Source organism: Cavia porcellus, unplaced genomic scaffold (genome assembly GCF_034190915.1).
Source record: "Cavia porcellus strain 051 isolate PalLab524CR breed Dunkin Hartley unplaced genomic scaffold, mCavPor4.1 scaffold_13, whole genome shotgun sequence".
In the NCBI taxonomy this organism is placed as follows: Eukaryota; Metazoa; Chordata; class Mammalia; order Rodentia; family Caviidae; genus Cavia; species Cavia porcellus.
In genome coordinates, this window is record NW_026947496.1 from 47,782,052 (window position 1) to 47,802,011 (window position 19,960).

At 34.1% G+C, this 19,960-nt stretch overlaps 1 protein-coding gene across 3 annotated transcripts in view; it reads left to right on the top strand.

The window, feature by feature from the left end:
- The window catches only part of Gdi2 (GDP dissociation inhibitor 2), a 35,806-nt gene that overhangs the window by 13,450 nt on the left and 2,396 nt on the right, over positions 1–19,960 (top strand). For all 3 annotated transcript variants that reach the window (XM_063260183.1, XM_063260184.1, XM_005008529.4), the window contains exons 3-8: positions 88–187; positions 3,315–3,449; positions 4,260–4,458; positions 5,578–5,709; positions 11,995–12,094; positions 19,089–19,260. In XM_063260183.1, coding sequence (XP_063116253.1) covers positions 88–187; positions 3,315–3,449; positions 4,260–4,458; positions 5,578–5,709; positions 11,995–12,094; positions 19,089–19,260 — 838 coding nt within the window. The remainder of the gene's footprint in view (positions 1–87; positions 188–3,314; positions 3,450–4,259; positions 4,459–5,577; positions 5,710–11,994; positions 12,095–19,088; positions 19,261–19,960) is intronic.

Below are 19,960 nucleotides of genomic sequence, written 5' to 3' on the forward strand. Positions count from 1 at the left end.
AAACCACATAATCAGAAAGACAGTTTTATATTATAATGTGAAATGTTAAGTTTTGTTTCATTATGGGTATTTTTGTTTTGCTTTTAGTTATACAAAAGATTTAAATTACCAGGAGTACCTCCAGCATCAATGGGGAGAGGAAGAGACTGGAATGTTGACTTAATTCCCAAGTTCCTGATGGCTAATGGTAAAAATTCTAACTTAATTTTAATTATGATAGTACATTGAATCAGATTTGGAAAATAGAAACCTCTCTTAGCAGAGAATATTATTCTGAGTATGAGGAAGTGGGCTTGGTTGAAGAGAGTCTAGAGTTTGGTAAGAATGGAAGGAAAAGGATATGACTTATTAGTAAATGACTCTGGAAAAACAAAATTCTAGCTAGTACAATACAAACCCAAGTTGTGAACATTTTATAAATATCAGTGGTTTTCGTTTTTTTGAGTTTGGGGCTCTATGATGTGTGATACGTGTCAAAATTGTAAATATTTGTAACAGATTTTCCTCTTGATTCTTTGGTGATAATCTTAAATTACTAGACCTGTATAAATAGTCATTTGAGTGTTTTTTTAGTTTTTATGTTTTTAAAACTTTTCATCATACTTTTCTCATTTTAGAGTAGTATAAAATATAATTTTATTTTAATATAATTTATTTAGGTTTTTGAGGTAGGATCTCACTATGTAGCATATGCTGGCCTTGAACTCTTTTCTATAGCCCAGGCTGGCCTTGCACTCATGGTGATTCTCCTACCTCAACCTCGGACTGCTGGGCTTGCAGTCATGTGTCACTGTGCCTGGCTGAAGTATCTTTGTATGTTACTATGATATTTTTTTTCTGAGATGACATGAAGATGCTAAGTTTTGCTTATAGATGTGTTTGTATTTCATGAAGTAAAATGTGTGCTACTTTTCCCTTTTTAAAAAATTTATATTCAATAGTTTAAACAAAACACTATGTGGAGATTTTCTGAAATTTAAAATTGAATTGTTTTGAGGTAAAGTATAAGCAAAAATTGCTATTATCTGAGTATAGGTAGTAAAATAATTTTCTTAAGATTAGAAAACAGTTAATTACAAAGGAAAAACTTTGCAATCTCACAATCTTTTGATTGTGACACAATCACAATCTTTTCTGATTATGGTTAATAGTTTGTAATTTGATGGATTACATTTTTTTAGGGGATTCCTGTTAATGTAGTATGCTTTTTGGTGAATATATTTTGAATATTTTTGCTGTGTTGCTTGTGTCTAGAAGTGAATTTTAGGGATAAAAGCTATGATTGATTGATCGATTGATTATTTAAAGTACTGGGAATTGAACCCAACACCTTTTCACTGAGCAACATCCTTAAACCTTTCATTTTTCATTATAAGACAGGTCCTCACTAAGTTGCTAAATTGCTTAGGTTGGGCTTGAACTTGGAATCCTTCTGCTTCAACCTCCCAGAGAGCTGGGATTATGGGGGTGTGCTGCCACATTTGACTAGCAGTGGTCGCAGTGTCCCCACGTCTCTCTTGCTGGGGGTTGAATCTAGAGCTTCATGTATTCTAGGTAAATACTGTACTGGTAGCTAAATCCTCAGCCTATCAATCAAAAATATTTTTCTTTTTATTGTTACATTTTTTTTCACCAGTAATAGTACCCTTTTCCCAGTTTTCTTCAATTTTTGTCATATTGAAAGGTAAAATCTGGACTTTTAAAATTCCTATTTGTTAGAGGATGAAATGAGTTTTAGCTATCTACCTCCTTTCCTAGTTTTTACTGAATTGTCCTGTTTGATACTTGGCACATTTTCTGTTGAAGTTTTTCTGTATTGATATGAAAAAATTCTTTATAAGTCAGGTTATTACCCCTTTTAAAGATATGTTGAAAATATCTTGTTTGTGATTTGCCTTATGACTTTTTTCTGTACAAAATGCTTTTAATTTTCATATCATATAGGTTGATTTTTTTTTTTTCCTTTATATGCTTAGACATTTTCTTTCCGCCTCCAGGTTATAAGAGTACTAATATTTTCAGGGCTGGAGTGCAGCTTAGTGCATAAAGCACTTGCTTGCATGGTCTTGGGTTCAATCCCTAGCACGAGGTGGGAGGGCTGATACTTTCTTTTAGTGGTTTTACTGTTTCAGTTTTTTGCCATATAAAATAACTTGCTCATTTTATCATGTAAGCAGATTCACCTATTTTATGAAATTCATCTACTTTATTATATTATTGGTTGAAAACTAGAGATTAAAATTCATTTTTTCAAAATGGCCAGTCACTTTCCTTCAGCACCATTTATCTTTTCCATTTTGACTAGAACTTTTTTCACATATTCAGTTTTTATAAATTATACTTTTGTAGGTAAGTTTGTATTGTTCCCTGATTTGGGAACTGGTTCATATAATTGTACAAGTCCATTAACATCTGTCTATAAAAATCTCCCCTTATCACTGTATTTCTTGTTAGAAGAGTTTTTAAATGTTTACCTACCTACTGTGTGTATCCTTTCCAATCAGCTTTAAGATAATTTTCATTTTACAAAGGAGGTTGTTGCTTTTGGTGTGAGAATTCTTAGGCTTATATGAAGATAATACTTCTAATTACAGGCCTGGCTCTTTATCTGATGTTGGTGTTCACTTTCATGAACATAAATTGGCTTGAAAACATATTTTTCAGTTGCCTCTCTTTGAAATATAATAGCAACTATAAAGCAATCTAAACCCATTTGTAATACTACTATAATTCTCGACCTTATACCTCTAAGAATTATTTCATAGCTTCTGAAAACCACGTTAAAGAGTTACTGATCTTGAAGTTGTAACATTAAAAATACTTCTAAACATGCGAAAAATATACATTCCATTTGTGCATTTAAAATAAACCTTTAGAGGTTTTTTTTTTTTGTGTGTGTGTATTGTTAGACATTGTTAAAGAATTGGGGAGCCATTAGTGACCCATAAAAGCACATTTATTTTTGTAGTACTGGGGACTGAACTCAGGGCCTGTTAAGCTATATCTTCAGTTGTTTTAATTTTTAAAACTTTTGTGACAGTCTCAATAAATTGGCCAGACCAGTCTTAAACTTGCAGTTCTCCAGACTCATTCTCCTGAGATCAAAGGCATATGCTATCATGCCTGGACTTATTTTGCTGCTTTTTATTGATAGTAAGGTTTTTTTTTTTTTTTTTTTTTTTGAGACAGGGTCTCACTTTGTACTTCTGGCTGGCCTCGAACTCACAACAATCTTCCTGCCTCAGGCACCCCCCCTCCCCAAGACCAGTGGTACTAAGATTTAAGTAATGGTTTGAATTATATGACTTTTCTAGGTCAGCTGGTCAAGATGCTGCTCTATACAGAAGTTACTCGATACATGGATTTCAAAGTAATTGAAGGGAGCTTTGTCTACAAGGGAGGAAAAATCTACAAGGTTCCTTCTACTGAAGCAGAAGCCCTGGCATCTAGTAAGTAATTCCATTTTCTCAGAATAATAGATTTGATAGTGGAAAGGGATCTCAGAAATCTATCCATCTGGTAAACTAATATTTATTGAATGTCTGTTGTGTGATAGACCCTTTTCTAGGCAGTTGATGAATATATCAGTAAATTTTTATATAACATACAATTTAGGAGAGGAGAAGAAAGATAAAAAAGAAACCATAACCTACTAGTAGAAATATTGATTAACTGGAAGAGTAAGTGGAAGGTTGAAGTTTATATCTGTTCATCTGTATTTTTTAGTGTTAAAAAACAGTGAACTGGTTAACACTTTGTAAGTGATCAATAGTGTAATCAGCTTTTGTTGATGATAATTTGTTTTGATATTTTAAGCTTCTTTTCTCATTATATGCTATAGTATATCTTAGTGTTTAGAAGAGGAAAAGGAAGCATGTTCACAGTTTCAGGCATTTGGCTAAATGTAAATCAGATTCATCAAAGGAGAAATGTTGAGATTAATGTATTCATAGATAATGTTTTTTTAGTCCTGTTTACTTTGTGTATTAGAGACTAATTCAACTTACATTTAAGTAAATCCTAGTTATAATTACTTGTAATTGTAAGATAAAATTGATGATCTTACAACTGACCTGTTTTAATTATGAGGGTTTAAAGTCTTGTAAACCTGGAAACTGCATTGTCAGTTTCTATGTCTTACCTTTTACTTTGATTCTAGGAGTTTGAGTTAATGATACACATAAACTTTCTTCTCACTCATACATTTTTTCTTCATTGACCTATTGTGAGTGTGTGCTTTTTGAAAAATTCCTTTGTAGGCTTAATGGGACTGTTTGAAAAACGTCGCTTCAGAAAGTTCCTAGTGTATGTTGCCAACTTTGATGAAAAAGACCCTAGAACTTTTGAGGGCATTGATCCTAAGAAGACCACAATGCGAGATCTGTATAAGAAATTTGACTTGGGCCAAGATGTTATAGATTTTACTGGTCATTCTCTTGCACTGTACCGAACTGATGAGTAAGTCTTTCATGTTTTTAGATTTATATTTTTATTGGAACTCTGTGTTTCCCGGTTCTCCAAAGAGGAAATTTTTTTTTTTTTTTAAATTTTATTTAAAAGGAAAAAGAGAATAAACAAAACAAAACAAAGCAGTGTAAGGGTACAATACAGAACTACCAAAAAAAAACAAAACAGTAAGAAATCACCAGTTAATAGATTACACATTATCGTCTTAGAGATAGTTGCTCAAGTCACAGTATCAAAGCATACAAAGTGAACATTCAAGCAGAGAGACTGCAAACAGTTGTCTTCAATGATCCAACCAAAAACATTAATATGGTCAGCTATTTAACACCCCTGAACACACTTGCAGTTGTATCCTTTAGAGCACTTTTTTTCCCTCTCTTTTTTACAACAAAATTTACGCATTTTGGGTTTTATTACTCCTTAGTTCTTACTACTTTTTTTTGGAAGAGAATAAAGTCAAATAGAGCAAAACAAAGCTGTCAGTCAAAACCAAGGATAAACATAGTACATGATGTAAGAACAGAGTACAAGATTATTAACAATGGTTACAATAATGTCTCTTGCTTCCTTAAAAAGAATTGTCTATCTCATTAGGTATTATAAAGTTGAACAAAACAGTGGAGAACAAGACCAATAAAACTTAAACATTGTAAACATTACAGGACTTCCAAAGGAGATAATAGTCAAACCAGAAGGGGCATCTTAGTGAATCTTATTGCCTTCAAAGTAGTTGCCTATACCCCCAAACTTGATACAGAATGGAACGGAGTCTAATCAGTCAAAACAAGATAGTGGGAGTATTGCAGGACTTCAAAACAAGTTAATAGGAAATCAAAAAAAGTTACTATAGTATATCCTGCTAATTTTTTTAAATTTTTCCCCTTAATTTAAAAAAAACATAAAAAATACAAAGTGGAAATTCTTATTTAGCCAATTCAATATAGCCATGTTGTACTATGAAAGATTAAGTTCTAGTTTAAACTTAGCACTAAGTCTTTTAAGTAGGTAAGAAGGTAATGAATTGAAATCACTTCAGAAAATGACTTCCAGTTGAGCAAGAAAGAAAACTAATACCCATTTTTTTTTTAACATACATTTCCTTTTTTCCAGCTACTTAGATCAGCCATGTCTTGAAACCATTGATAGAATTAAACTTTACAGTGAGTCTTTGGCGAGATATGGCAAAAGCCCGTACCTTTATCCACTCTATGGCCTTGGAGAACTGCCACAAGGATTTGCCAGGTAAGAGCCTACGTTTAACCCATTAGCTTTGACTGTCTTGATCCTGAGCTTCATCTTTAACACAGGCACGTAAGCTGTGGTTTGACTAAGATGTGGTTTGCCTCTGAGTTGAAAAGATAAAATTTATGCACAGTGTAGCAAAGATCTTATGTTAAAAAAAAAAGTTTCAGTGTTAGCTACCCACATGAATGCGAAATGTCATGTGTCTATGGTTTTAATTTGCATTTTCTGCTAACTAATGTTAATCACTTTTCATGTGTTTATTGGCCATTTGTACAGTTTTGTGCTGTCACTGTATTTTGCGCATTGCTAAAGGTTTGGGCTTTTTGTTTTTGGAATTTGTTATATTATGGTGTCAAGTCAGTTGTCAGATTATGAATTACAGATTTTTTTCCCCAGTCTGATTTATCTTTTCATAAGAAGTTGTACATTTTGATAAAATTCAGTGTATCAAAATTATATCTTTATGCTTAATGCTTTAGGATCCTATCTAAAGGTACAATGATACTCTCTTGTCTTCTTCTAGAAGTTTTATAATTGTACCTTTGTGTTTAAATATATAATTCTTCTTGAAATAATCTTGTATGTGGGAGTGAGGTAAGGCTTGAGATTCTCTCCTCCCATCTTCATTCTAGTATTTAACTACTCTAGCAATTTAAAGAAAATACATTCTTTTCCAGATAGACTTCTTGTGGGGAAATAAGGTAGATATATCCACTGTGGGACCCACTTTTACTCCAGTGATTAGTTCATATTTTCTATCTTGATTATTGGTTTTGGTATAAATCTTGAAATTAGGTGCTAAAACTCCTCCTTCCAGTTAGATTCTCTTTCAGATTTGTTTTGACTATTATAGGTCCTTAACATTTATATTTACATATATATATATATACATATATATATATATATTAAGAATCTGGTTGTTAATTTCTATAAAAATGCTTGCTGAGATTTTGATTGGGATTGGGTTAAATCTGTCAATTTGGAGAAATTTTTCAGTACAATAATAGTTTTCTGATCCATGAATGTGTTGCGTTGCTCTCCATGTATGAGAGGTTAATAAAAATATGGTGAATGTAAAAAAAAAATGGTGAATATTAATAACATATTGTCAATAATTCTCAAGATACACTTTTCTCGTTGCTTTTGCAATTCATCTTCTACTTTATTTTTTAATTTAAATATGTACTGCATTTGTTTTTTTGTCTACAGTGCTTTGTGATGCATCTGTGTTTTTCATAGAATTTAATCATTTCAACAATTGAACAACTCAAACTTGTTTGAGTTTGTTCATGTGCTTTTTTTTTTTCTTTATTTGTATGTGTATGTATGTATTTATTTGTTAGTTTTTTGAGACAAGATCTCATTATACAGTTTAGGCTAGTCTTAAACTCACTGTGTAGCCCAGGGTGGCCTTGAATTTATGGGATGATCCTCTTGCCTCAGCCTTCCAAGTGCTGGAATTCCAGGCATCCCAGGGTGCATTACCACATCTACCTTAATTTTTTTTTTTTTTTTTTTGTCTTTTTCATTTTTTTATCGGTACCAGGGATCGAACTCACGACTGCCTGCTTGCAAGGCAGGCGCTTATGCCGCTAAGCTAAATCCTCAGCCCCCCATCTACCTTAATTTTATGTTAATTTGTAGTACAGTCTGGAGGGAGAGGAGAGAACAAGGAGAGAAATGGAAAGTAAAAAACATTAAGATGTAATATCAGTATGTATATGTGCCAGTTCCTTACGATGAATGTTGTACTGTATCTCAGAAACATTATAAAAAGAAATAAAATTGATTTATGGTTATTAACTTTGTATCTTGTGATATTATGCTTTTTCTACTGGTTCATTTTTTTCTAGTTCTATGGATTTTTTAGAATTTTTCACATTTATAGTCCTGCAATCTGTGAATAGCAAGATTAGAATCTTCCTTTATAGTCTTTATGTTTCCTTTTTTTTTTTCATACCGGGAATCGAGCTCACCACCTCTCACTTGCCAAGTAGGCCACTTATGCCACTAAGCTAAACCCCAAGTCCCCTTATATATTTCTTGAACTGCGTAGGGTTTATGAAAAAATGTTGAAGGGGTAAGAATGGGCATTCTTACCTTGTTCCCAGCCTTAGGGAGGAAGAAATTTTTTTGTACTTTTTGTTTTATATAGTTTTATGGTTTTGTTAAATTCTTTCAGTTCTATTTATAGAGTGCTGAGCGTTTTAAATCATTATTATTTATGAATGGGAATTGACAAGTTAATCATGCAGATTTTTTTGTCTGCTGTTGATATAATGAATTACACAGTTGACTTTTGAACATTCAAATATCCCTATATGGCCAGGATAAGCTTCTCATCCATGATGTATTTCTTTTTCTTTCTTTTTTTTTTTTTGATGTATTTTCTTAATGTTGGATTTAATTTATATTTTTTGTGTGGGTAGATGTATTTTTGTGTCACCATTTATAATAGTCCGTGGTTTATTTCTACAGTGACATTTTGTATCAAGCCTTGATAATCTTATAAAATGAATTGGAAATATCCTTGTTTTCTAGAAGTTTTTAAAGATTATTATTTTTCTTAAGTGTTGCATAGAATATATCGGTGAATCCATTAGGCCTAGACTTTGCAGCAAGTTAATTTTCTTTCAGTAGGATCAAGATTCTTCACATGTACTGTTTCTTACTACGGTTTTCATCTGTGTTTTTCATAGAATTTAAATCGTTTGAAATAAGTTCTTGAATTTGTTGATACAAAATTATGCTCCGTATTTCTTTATTACTTTTAGTGAGTTTAAGATCAGAAATGATATTCCTACCTTCATTTTTGTGAGTGTAATTTATATTTTCTGTGTTCTCACTGGAATCTAATTAATTAATTTTATTAATCTTTTTAAAGTACCAATGTTTTAGCTTGACTAATTTTCTTTCTACCTTTCATTCTGTTCTTTCTTAATTTCTCTTTAATTTTTTTCTTTTGTGTTTGCATTTCTTTTTTTTTTTTTTTTAGCTTTTTAAGGTTTAAATACATTTGATTTTGTACATGTTATATAATATAATGTTGTAAAGGTTTAGTTTCCCTGTAAATCTGTGCTGTCTGTTGTGATTAGTATCTTTCTTGTGACTTTTTTTCTTTGACCTTTGGATTATTGGGAAGGATATTAATTCATAAACATTTGGAGATTTTTCTAAATATTTTATTGTTACTGGTATCTAATTTCCATTATGGTCAAAGAACAATCTTATCTTCAGAATTAATTTTCTGGCTCAGTGTATGATCTTATTGAATATGCCTTTCAACGGAAAGTGTTGTGGTTTTTTTGTTTTTTTTGAGACAGTATCTCATTGTGTGGCCCGCTCTATCCTTGAACTAACTCACTTTGTAGCCTAGGCTGATCTTAAGCTCATGGCAGTCCTCCTGCCTCTACCTCCTGAGTGCTGGAATTATAGGCAGAACCTTGTGCCTCTCCTTTAAAATGACTCCTGAAGACAGCATATAATTGAATCTTGCTTTTGCACCCATTATGACAAATGTTGATATTTTGGAATATTTGATCCAATTATTATTTAACACAATTATACATAAATTTTTCTTTTTACATTAAACAGTTTAAAGACATGAACAGAAGTATAGTTCACTGGTAGAGTACTTGCATAGCATGTAGGAGTCAATCCCCAATACTTAAAGAAATGCAAGTAGCTATTAATATTTATGCATGTATGTTCCATTTTATTGTTCTGTATTTCACCTTGTAAATGCTTGTTTATATCTGGTATCATTTTTCTTCAGCTTCCCTTCTGCATTCTGTAGTATAGTTCTAGTAGTAATGATTTCTCTCAGGTTTTGTCTGAGAATGTTTCACTTTCACTTTTGAAGAACTTTTGCTGGCTGGAGATTGTTTCCTTTTAGCACTCTGAAGCTGCTTTTCCTTTCATAGTGCCTCCTTTGATTTGAGTAAGTTAGCTGTCATTTGTATCAGTAGTTGTTGCCACGTGTATAGTGTGTTTTTGTCCCCTGGCTGTGTTTAGGCCTTAAAGATTTTCTTTGGTATGGCTGTTTCACTAGGATTTGCCAGATAGTTTTTTTGAAGGGGCCGGGGAGGTTATTGATCTATCTGTAGACTGGAGTGTTACTTCAAACACTTTTTGTTAAATGTAGAATTTAACAGTCCTATCTTCAGGTACTTGGGCTTTTCCCATTGTTTCTGGAACACCAGTCACTTGTATGTTGGTACTTTATTCTTTAGGTACTTTATTTTTCATTCTCTTTTTCTCCTTCATATTGGATAATAGTTATTTTATTCATTTGTCTTCAAGTTCATTGTCTTCTTTTTCTGCTTTTTCCATAGACTGATAAGTCCATTCAATGACTTTTAAAAAATATTTTAGATCTTAAATTTTCATCTTTTTTATAGCTCTCATTTTTATGATTCTGTATTAAACTTACTTTGATTCTGTTTGTAACAGGAGTCCTTGTTCTTGAACATACCATTGAATATTAATAGCTACCTTTTAGCTCATATATTTGAACATCTGGGTAACCTGGGCATCTACCAATTGCTTTTTCTGTTTATGCTGTCACATTTACTGTTGTTTTCACATGTCTAGTAATTTTGAATTATATACAGGGCATATGAATTGGTAGAGTTGTTGGGTTCTTCTTCTGAAAAGTTGATCTTTTTAAAGAGAATAAAAGTAACAAAACAGTTTCAAAATAGGCTAATAGAGTAACAATAAGTAATACAACATGTATTGTTATCTTCATAGTAGTTACTCAGAGTACAAGGTATAAGTATGAAATATTGTCCAAACAATATTAGCACAAACCTTTCTTTTCAGTGAACTAAGAGAAACTAGCTCTATAATGATCTTGTGTATATTTTATAATAGATATTGTGAATTGGGAAGAAACTGTTCAAAAGAAAAGAGAAAGTATGATGGGAAAAGGGAAAGTAAGGAAGGGAAAAGGAAAAAAGTTGATGTGTGTGTGTGTGTGTGTGTGTGTGTGTGTGTGCGCGCGCGCGCGCGTGCGCGCGCCTAATCAGGCAGTTAAATTGTTGACTGTTAACCTTGTAGAGGCTTGATTTTATATTTCATGCTGGGTATATAGCTCAGTGGCACAGTGCCTGCTTGACAAGTGCAAGGTCCTGGGTTTGATTCTCAGTACCAAAAAATATATATACTTTGTTAGAGTGGGTCTTTTTGGTTTGGCTGAAAAATTAAATACTAAGCTGTGGTCTTTCTGGGATTACCAAACTCCATTATGATGATTTTAAACTTTAAACTTATTTTTCCTATGGCCAGCAGTACTAATCTCGGTTCCCCCCTTCTACTTTTTAAAGCTGTTGAGTTTTCTAGATCCCTTGGAATCTAACTCACATATGAGCACTTTTCAAGCTAGTTAAGATTTGGGATTTTATTACAGATTTGTTGATCCTTCCTTTGTAGTGCTTCCTTCTGTAGGCTTTTTCCTGCAGTTTTTCTCCTTTGACAGCCTCAAATTCTGTCTTACAGTTCCTCAAATCTGTAAGAGCTCCAGCTTTCTGTTTCTGTTCTAGCTGTCCAAATTACAAAGACTGAGTAGTTCCCCTAGGGAAAAACTACATGTTCATGCAAGGATCTCAACCAATGGCTTCCCTTTGAGGTTTGTGTTCTTTTTCTGCCTGCTATAGGTATTCTCCAGTGTCTTCTGATAATGCTTTCCCTTGCATTGGTAGTGAACCCAGGGCTTTGCACATGCTAGGCAAGTACTCTACCATTGAACTATATCCCTAGCCCCTTCTCCTTGAGACAGGGTCTTGCTAAATTGCCCAGGCTGGTCTTGAACTTGCCTTTTGCCTCAGCTGGGATCATTGGAATGTGTCATTATATTCAATAAGGCAGTGTTTTTATGTCCAAAGTTTATTTATATGAGCAATTAGGCCAGTCAACTTAAGTGATTCCTCCATTATTCGTCAGTGCTATTTTTAATGATCTATTCTTAACTGGGTGTAGGGTGTCAGTTCATGTTTTTTAGAATTTTTACTTTTTTTATTTTTATTTTTGTTGCCAGGGATTGAACTCACAACCTCGTGCTCGCTTACCAGGCAGATGCTTACTCTGCTGAGCTAAATCCCCGGCCTCTCAGTTCATGTTTTTACTCTGTTTCATACAGTAATTTATGCTTTTACTTAAGCTAACATCCTTTACAAGGAAGCTGAGCAATTATATTTACATATGTGTTACAAATAATTAACTCTAAGAAGGGAGACTAGCAATTGAAAAGTTAATATAATTGAAATTTTAAAAATTTTCTAGGCTAAGTGCTATTTATGGTGGTACCTACATGTTGAATAAACCAATTGAAGAAATAATTGTGCAGAATGGAAAAGTGGTTGGTGTAAAATCTGAAGGAGAGGTAAGTAACTTTTACAGTTTAAAAATACTGTATTCTTGTGGAGAAAATTGTATTATCTACTAAGTACTTTTCTGGTGTGGATATTGGTGATACATTAGACTATATAATTTTCTTATGGTTTGTGTTGACCATAATAAAGGACTTTAAAAGAAACAAAGCTGTGCTTTAAAAGAAACAAAGCTCTTAAATATTCTTATATGTCAGTCATTGCTTTGCTTAGGTCTAAAATTTGCAGCATTTTGGATGAGCTTTAAATGGTAAGTATTCCATAATTTGAATTGTGTGTGTTGGTGCCTGTCTTCAAATTTTTAACCTTAGCTTTATTTGGATCACTTATAATTTATTAGGTGAAATCAGTTGGAATTCTGAGCTGTGTTTCTCAGATTTGAATCACATATTGTGCAACTCTAATTCCTCAGTCCAAAGAGACTTTTTCTTAGGTGATGATACTGATGTTTGCTATTAAAAAAGCATTCCTTGTTCTTTCCCCTTATCAGTATACAACTGAATCTTTCTGTCATTTCACATAGCTGTACTGTCCTTAATAGTTCTGTACTAGAGAATATACTCCAAAATACTGCCTTCAGTATTTATGCCTAAAATACTAAAAGTTAAAGCTTGAGCTGAATGGGACTGTAGGAACCTTTTTTTTTGGTACAGTGAATCAAACTCATGCTAGGCAGGTGCTATGCCATTGAGCTATATCCTTAGCCCTATGGGAACCTTTTGGATGGTATATATTTTCATTTATTTAGATTCCATCAGAAATGAAGATTTGAGATCAAATTTTAGTGGCTCATATGAGGAGGTAATGAGAGACAAAATACAGGATTGGCCTAAGGAAGAAAGTCTTAATAATAATTTTGAGGACAGTGTTTAAAATTTTGTTTATCCCTCACAATGATGCTAAGAAGCAAATCTTTGTTAGGTCTTGTGTAAAATGAGGCTTAGATTAAGAAACATCCAAAGAGGCACACAACTGACTGAGTGGCCCTGGTGGACTGGAATCAGTGTTGTTGGTGTTCTGTGTCCATAGTCATTGTTTATAAGACACCTTATACCTTATAAGGCATGGGATTTAGTCCGTGTTGGAAGATGTTGTCTTTGTACATTTTATCTTCCAAAATGTTATTTAATTGGGTATTTACAGTTTGAGTATATATTTCATGCAACTTCTTTGTATTCTTTCACCTTGACTTCATCATACTTTGCTTGGCTTGTCTACTCTAAATGAAATACTACAAAACCAGAAATGTAAGGAATCAGATTTAGACATGATCATTATAAGATTTTATTATGACATACTGCTGAGTTCCATCAGTAAAACTAGCACCATTTTACCATCTGGAGCCAAAACACTTCATTACTAGACCTCCTTAGTATTTAAAGTCATTTTGTGGATAATTTATAAAAATAACTGGGCATAGTGGCACATACTTGTAATCTCAGCTACTTGAGAGGGTGATGCAGGAAGTTCTAGGATCTGAGCCCAGCCCAGGCAACTTGGTCAGACTGTCTCAAGAATAAAAATTAAAAAGGTTGAGGTCGTATTGTTCAGTGTTTGCTGGGTTCAATCCCCAGTACCTTTAAAAAAAAAAAAAAGTATGTATAAAGGTTAGTGAAAATTATTACTAAAAATTACCAATACAGAAAGTTTGAACATTGACCCTTTTTTAGAGCAAGGTTAGTTTGGATGTAAGACTTTTAAAAAATTAAAAAATACTGACATAAGTTGTTTTGGTAAAGTTAGGGTATATCCAGATCCATGAGGATCTTATGCTTCCCTTCAGTTGCAGAATTATATTGCTTATTCCTAAATTCTTGAGTTTAAGAATGTTTGTCTTAGACGTTGTCATTTGAGGACCCATCGTCTTAGATGCAGTTGTTTGATGAACCTCACTATTGCTGTTTAGTGTGCTGCTGTTAAAATTGCAGTTGTTCTCTCATCTAATTTATAATTGGGAACATGTTCCTGTGTTAATTTTTTTCTTTTTTCTAGTAATAGGAAAAAATGAAAAATTCTAATTTCTCATGTTCATTGAAAACTAAAACTGGACTATAAAAATCTTTGTAGTAAAGAATGCTTTACAGGGGCTGGGGATTTAGCTCAGCGGCATAAGCACCTGCCTTGCAAGCAGGCAGTTGTGAGTTCGATCCCTGGTACCGATAAAAAAGAAAAAGACAAAAAAAAAAAAAAAAGAATGCTTTACAGTGCATTAGAAAATGGAAGGATGGCATTTATTTACTGGTACTATATCATCAGACATAGTATAATTGAATATATCAATATATAACAGTATTGATAGAAACAGAACTTTATAGATAGTGTTAAATTGTAAAAACAGGTAGTAATCAAACCAGACTGGGTATCGTGAATCTTGTCATTTTCAGTATAGTTGTCTATACTCAGATTTGATACTGTCAATTATAATAGTTTTGAATAAAATCTGTTGATAACAAACAGCAATTAAACCAGATTTAACTAAGATCAGTCATGATATAATAGTGTGACTTATTACAGGGCTCCCGATTAAGTTAATAGGAAATTAAAGATGATTTCTGTGCTATATCCTGACATTTTTGGGATGGCTGTCTGTGCCCTGAGATCTAGTGCTTGCAGATAAACTGGGATGGAATAAGCAGAGCGGTGTGAGTAATACGGGTTTTGATTCCTGATACACTGTTAATAATATTTTCTGCTGTCTTTTTTAAGACTATTCTTTTCCTTTCTCTCCCCCCGGGAATACTGTGCATTTTTGGGTCTCACCAACACCCTTGGTTTTAAATTGGGGGGGCCAACCTGCTATTTACCTAAATGGTTCCGAAACTTCTCCCTCCTGGACTTGATCTCTAGTTGTATTCCTTTACCTATTAAAGCCTCTCTTTCCCACCTAACCTCAGTTACTAGTCTAGTTGCCCCTTTTACTCTCTGGTTCCCTGTCATATAGAGCATTGTTTTCTCATATTTGATTTTTGGTCCATAAGCACTTTTTTAGGTTAATTATATTTCCTATAAAGAGCATTTTGGTGGACCCTACCTCCTGATCTACCTCCTGCCTGTGATTCTCTATTTTTAATTTAATGTATCAAGGCCATCTGTATTAGAGATGATAGCCAATCTTCTCTGCCTCATTTCTGTTGTGCTCTTTTTCTGTCATTAGTTGTCTGTTTGTCTTCTTCATTTCACTTTCTGCTCCATTCATTGAGGCTTCTCTGCCCCTGTTCCTGGAATCCTAGTGCTTTTCTTTCTCTTTAGAATGTCCTGCAGTATTCTCCGTAGAGTTGGATTGGTGGTTACAAATTCTCCCAGTTCCTCTTTGTCTTGGGAGCATCTTATTTCTCCATTAATTTCTAGAGATAGTTTTGCAGGGTACATCAATCTGGGCTGGAGGTTATTTTCTTTCAGGATTTGGAATACTTCACTCCAGGCTTGTCTTTATTTGATGATTTGTGTCAAGAAGTCTGCAGTAATTCTGATGGGCTTTCCCTTGTAAGTAATCTTGTTTCTTGTCTCTGGCAGCTTTCAATATTGTTTTTATATTGGATTTCTGGGATCTTGATTATTATATGCCTCTGTTTTGGTTGTAGGTGGCTGGTGTTCTGTACGCCTCATAAAACTGAATATCTTTTCCTTTTCCTATGTTTGGGAAGTTTTCCTTAATTATTTCTGTGAATAGCCTTTGTGGTTCCTTTGTTGATCCTCTTGTTATCTTCTAGCCTTTGTATTGTTACTGCTTGTTTTCTTGTTATTTTTAAGAAATTTTTCCTTTCATGATCCCACATTGCAAACCTGTCCTCCAGTTTGGAGAATCTATTCTTAGTTTCTTTCAAGCAGTTTTGCCAGCTTTCAATGGAGTTTTTAATTTCCTGATAATCTCTTTGAACCTGCTTCATGTACTCTTATGTTTTCTTCATATTCTTCAAACAATTCCCCCTTTTTGTTCGTCCATTCTTCCATCTGTGTCTTCTTGAGAGGTGCTTAGCATTTCTTTTATTAATTTATTTATATCTTGCTTTACTTGGTTAAGTATTTCACTTTTGAACTCATCTATGAGGTCCGGAATATATGTCTTTTATGTCCACTGATGCTGTGCCTGATATTGTATGCTTGCTGTCCTCAGTCTCCTTTGTATTTACCTTTCCTGGATCAATGTTCTCAGGGTGGGGGGCTGGGGACTTTTTCTTGTTGCTTCTGCTTCTCATATTTTTTGTTTCTTCCATACAGGTGTATACAGAAGCCCCAGTTTCTTTCTTTGTTGGTTATGATTCTTCTTCTGAAGTGCGCTGGCTAGATGGTCCTGCCTACTGCAGTGCGCTGTGTAGGTGCAAACAAGGGCAGTGTATGCTGGCCCCTCCCCTCTGGGTCATCAACCTGCTGAGGCCTTCACTGCATGCGTGTACGCTGGACATAGGGAACTGATTTGGGATAACCTATTGGATCTCAGCCAGGGGCGTGACCCAGGCCAAGCGCTGAAGTCACTGCTACTCCTTGTTCTCGCCAGTCTGCCCAGTCCCAGAATGTCGTCTGTTGGAGCCCCTTTTAATGTGGAATGGTTTTATTCCTGTCACTCACCACAGGTTGATGCAGGTTCCCCCAGCTCAGCTCTCTGTTCGGCTTGCCAACCCCCAACCCCCAACCTCAGTGTGACTGTGTTCCCAGTGGTTCTAACCACACGAGTATGAGTGCTACAGTGGGGAGCACTGAGCTTTTAGCTGTTCCCAATAGTAGCACCAGGACTGTATGTTTAATTGGTTCTTCCCATCTTAGTTTCTTTCTAGATCGAGAATATTTATCTCCCTCTGTTTGGGACTCTCCACACTGTTATTTTGAAATCTAAGTTGACTCTCAGGGAGCCTCTGTAGCCTGCTGTTATCTATCCGCCATCTTTACCAGAACTCTGACAATCTGATTTTTTAAAGTGCTTTATTGCAGGTTTTTCTTTCATTTTCTTTGCTTTGCATAGCTGTCCTTTCAGAGCTTTGCTGTGAAAGATGTTATAATACATTTATCTTGCAGCTAAAATTTTACTTATAAAACTGCCTTGAAATGATGGTATTGGTGGCTTCATAATGTTAGTAGTACATACTGTTTTTCTAGGACATGCACCTATGACAGTCCTTATAGATAGTATTTCATTTAGAGCCAGGATTTGAATTCTGAGCAGTCCAGTTCTAAACCATACACTTCTGAATACTAAGCAACATCCATGGCGCGTTTAGGAGGATTATTGGTAAAGTTAGCATTGATTTGTTTATTTATTTTCCTGGTGTGGTACTGAGCTATACCTCCAGCCGCCTTTTCAAAATTCTATTGAAGGGGAAATAGCATTACTTTTTTTCAGTGTTTAGGTTTGAACGTAGGGCCTTGCAGATGCTACCATTGAGGGATAGGTCTTGCCCAGTATAAACAGTATCATTCCCCCCCAAATTTAAAAAGTGGGAATAAAGCACATATAACATTCATCATCTTAACCATTTTAAGTGTATAGTTCATTGGATTTAAGTGTTTAGTTCATCATTGGATATAGGTCACTGGATATTTATTTACTTATCTATTTTTGTTTTTTTAAGATAAGATCTTGCTATGTAGTTCGAGCTGTCCTTGAACTCAGGCTGGCCTTAAACTTGTGGGGATCCTTTTGCTTCAGCCTCCCTTGTGGGATTACAGGCATGCACAGTTTATTGGTTTTAAATACATGTATAATACACATTAGCACCACTGTGCATCTCTAGACCTTTTTCATAAAGCCAAACTTCCTCCCAGTCCCTGCCACCATCGTTCTCTTTTTGGTCTCTATGGTTTTAACTGCTCTTAAGTATTTCATATAAGTAGAATCAAATAGTATGTGTCTTTATGTGAATAGATTATTTCACTTAATACATCTTCAAGGTTTACATGTGTTATAGCGTGTTAGAAGTTTCTTCCATGGCTGAATAAATACTCCACTGTAGGTATAAACCATGTTTTGCATATTCACTTTATCAGTGGACAGCTGGTTTGTTTCTACATTTTAGCTGTCAGGAATAATGCTGTAGTATGAGATTGGTATATGAATAAATAACCTTTAAGACTCCGTTTTTGGGGGGATATATTCTTGGGAGTATGACAGTTCCATTTTTAATCTTTTGAGAAACTACCATACGTTTTTGACAGTCGTTATTCATTCCCATCAACAGCACGTGATTTCTCCATGATTACCAACATTAATTTTGTTGTATTGATAGTAAACATCGTAAAGGGCTTGAGGAGTTACTTCATTGTAGTCTGATTTGCATTTTGTTGATGGGATGTTGAGCATCTTTCATGTGCTGTTGGCAGTTTGTGTATGTTTTTGGAGAAAAGTTTGTTCAACTTTTTTGCTCAGCTTTGAATCTGGTTAGTTTTCATTGAGGTTTAATTCTTAACTCTGGACTGATGCCTCTCATATTGGTTTTTTTTTTTTTTTTTTTTTTCAGATATTTTTCTCCAATTCTGTGTGTTGTATTTCTACCCTGTTGGTAGTGTTTCGGACTTCAGTTTGTCGGTTATTTTTGTTGGCTGTGGCTTTGATGTGTATGAAATCAGTACAAATCCAGTACCAGGATTTCTTCTAAGAGTTTTAGTTCTTTGACTCATTCACTTTATTTAGGTGTATGATGCTAGATAAGGCTTCGTTCTTTTCCATGTGAATAACAATTTGCCCAGCACTATTTGTTGAAAACATTGTCTTTTTCCCAGAGTGATCTTGGCACCTTTGTCAGAAATCACTTGACTATAAATGTAAATGTTTATCTCTGGATTTTTTTTTTTTGTTCTAGTGGTCTTTAGGCCAGTATCCTGTTGATTATTTAATGAGTCTTCCTGTTCTTTCAGGATTGTTTGGTTATTACTGAATTAAGGTCCTAATGACTGCATGTATATTTTAAGGTGCATTTAACACTATTTACTTTTAATCTATGAGCATGGGATGTATTACCACATATATATGTGTTGAGTCTTTATGTTTCACTACAGATTGCTCGTTGTAAGCAGCTCATCTGTGACCCAAGTTATGTAAAGGATCGGGTAGAAAAAGTGGGGCAGGTAATTAGAGTTATATGTATCCTCAGCCACCCCATCAAGAATACCAACGATGCCAATTCCTGTCAGATAATTATTCCACAGAACCAAGTCAATCGAAAATCAGGTGAGCTTTGAAGACCAGATTGTTGGTGGAATTTTGTTACATTGCTTCATTTTACTCCAAATTCCTAACTTTACATGTAGTATCACACTGAAAGTACTTTTGTTTTTACATGTGGGAAACAAAATATGGGTCCTTCTGGCATCTAGAAGCATCCTGCACCATTGTGTTTAAATAGACTTGAGAACCTCAACATCCATCACTTTTAATGTCGGTTGCCCCCTCAGCAGGTGAACTGTAGAGATTTATGTTTCCTAGATGAACAGATTCCATTGTGTTTTTGAGCTAATGATACATAGTTGCTTCGGTAGCATTACTTGTGAAATTAGTTTTTTGATTTTAAATCAAACAGTAATTTTTTGATTCAGATCCTGTTTGGTCCTAAATTGTAACTAATTTGTGTTTTAATCAGCTTTGAACCATTGTGTTCCCATCTTCCTTTTAGCTAGAAGCCCTATATTTTATTTAAAATTTAACTTAAAACGGGCTTATCTGCTTTAAACAAGTAAGAGCTATCTGCATGAAAAAGTGATAATTAATAAAGGAATTCAGACCTAATGTTTCATTAGTTCCAAGCAGGCCCCAGATCTGTGAAATATCTTTTTAAAAAGGTCTTTCTTTATTTTTTTTAATTTTTATTTTAATATATTTGAAATTATGTTCTTAGAATGGTTGTATATAGACCAGGTTGATATCAGGAATT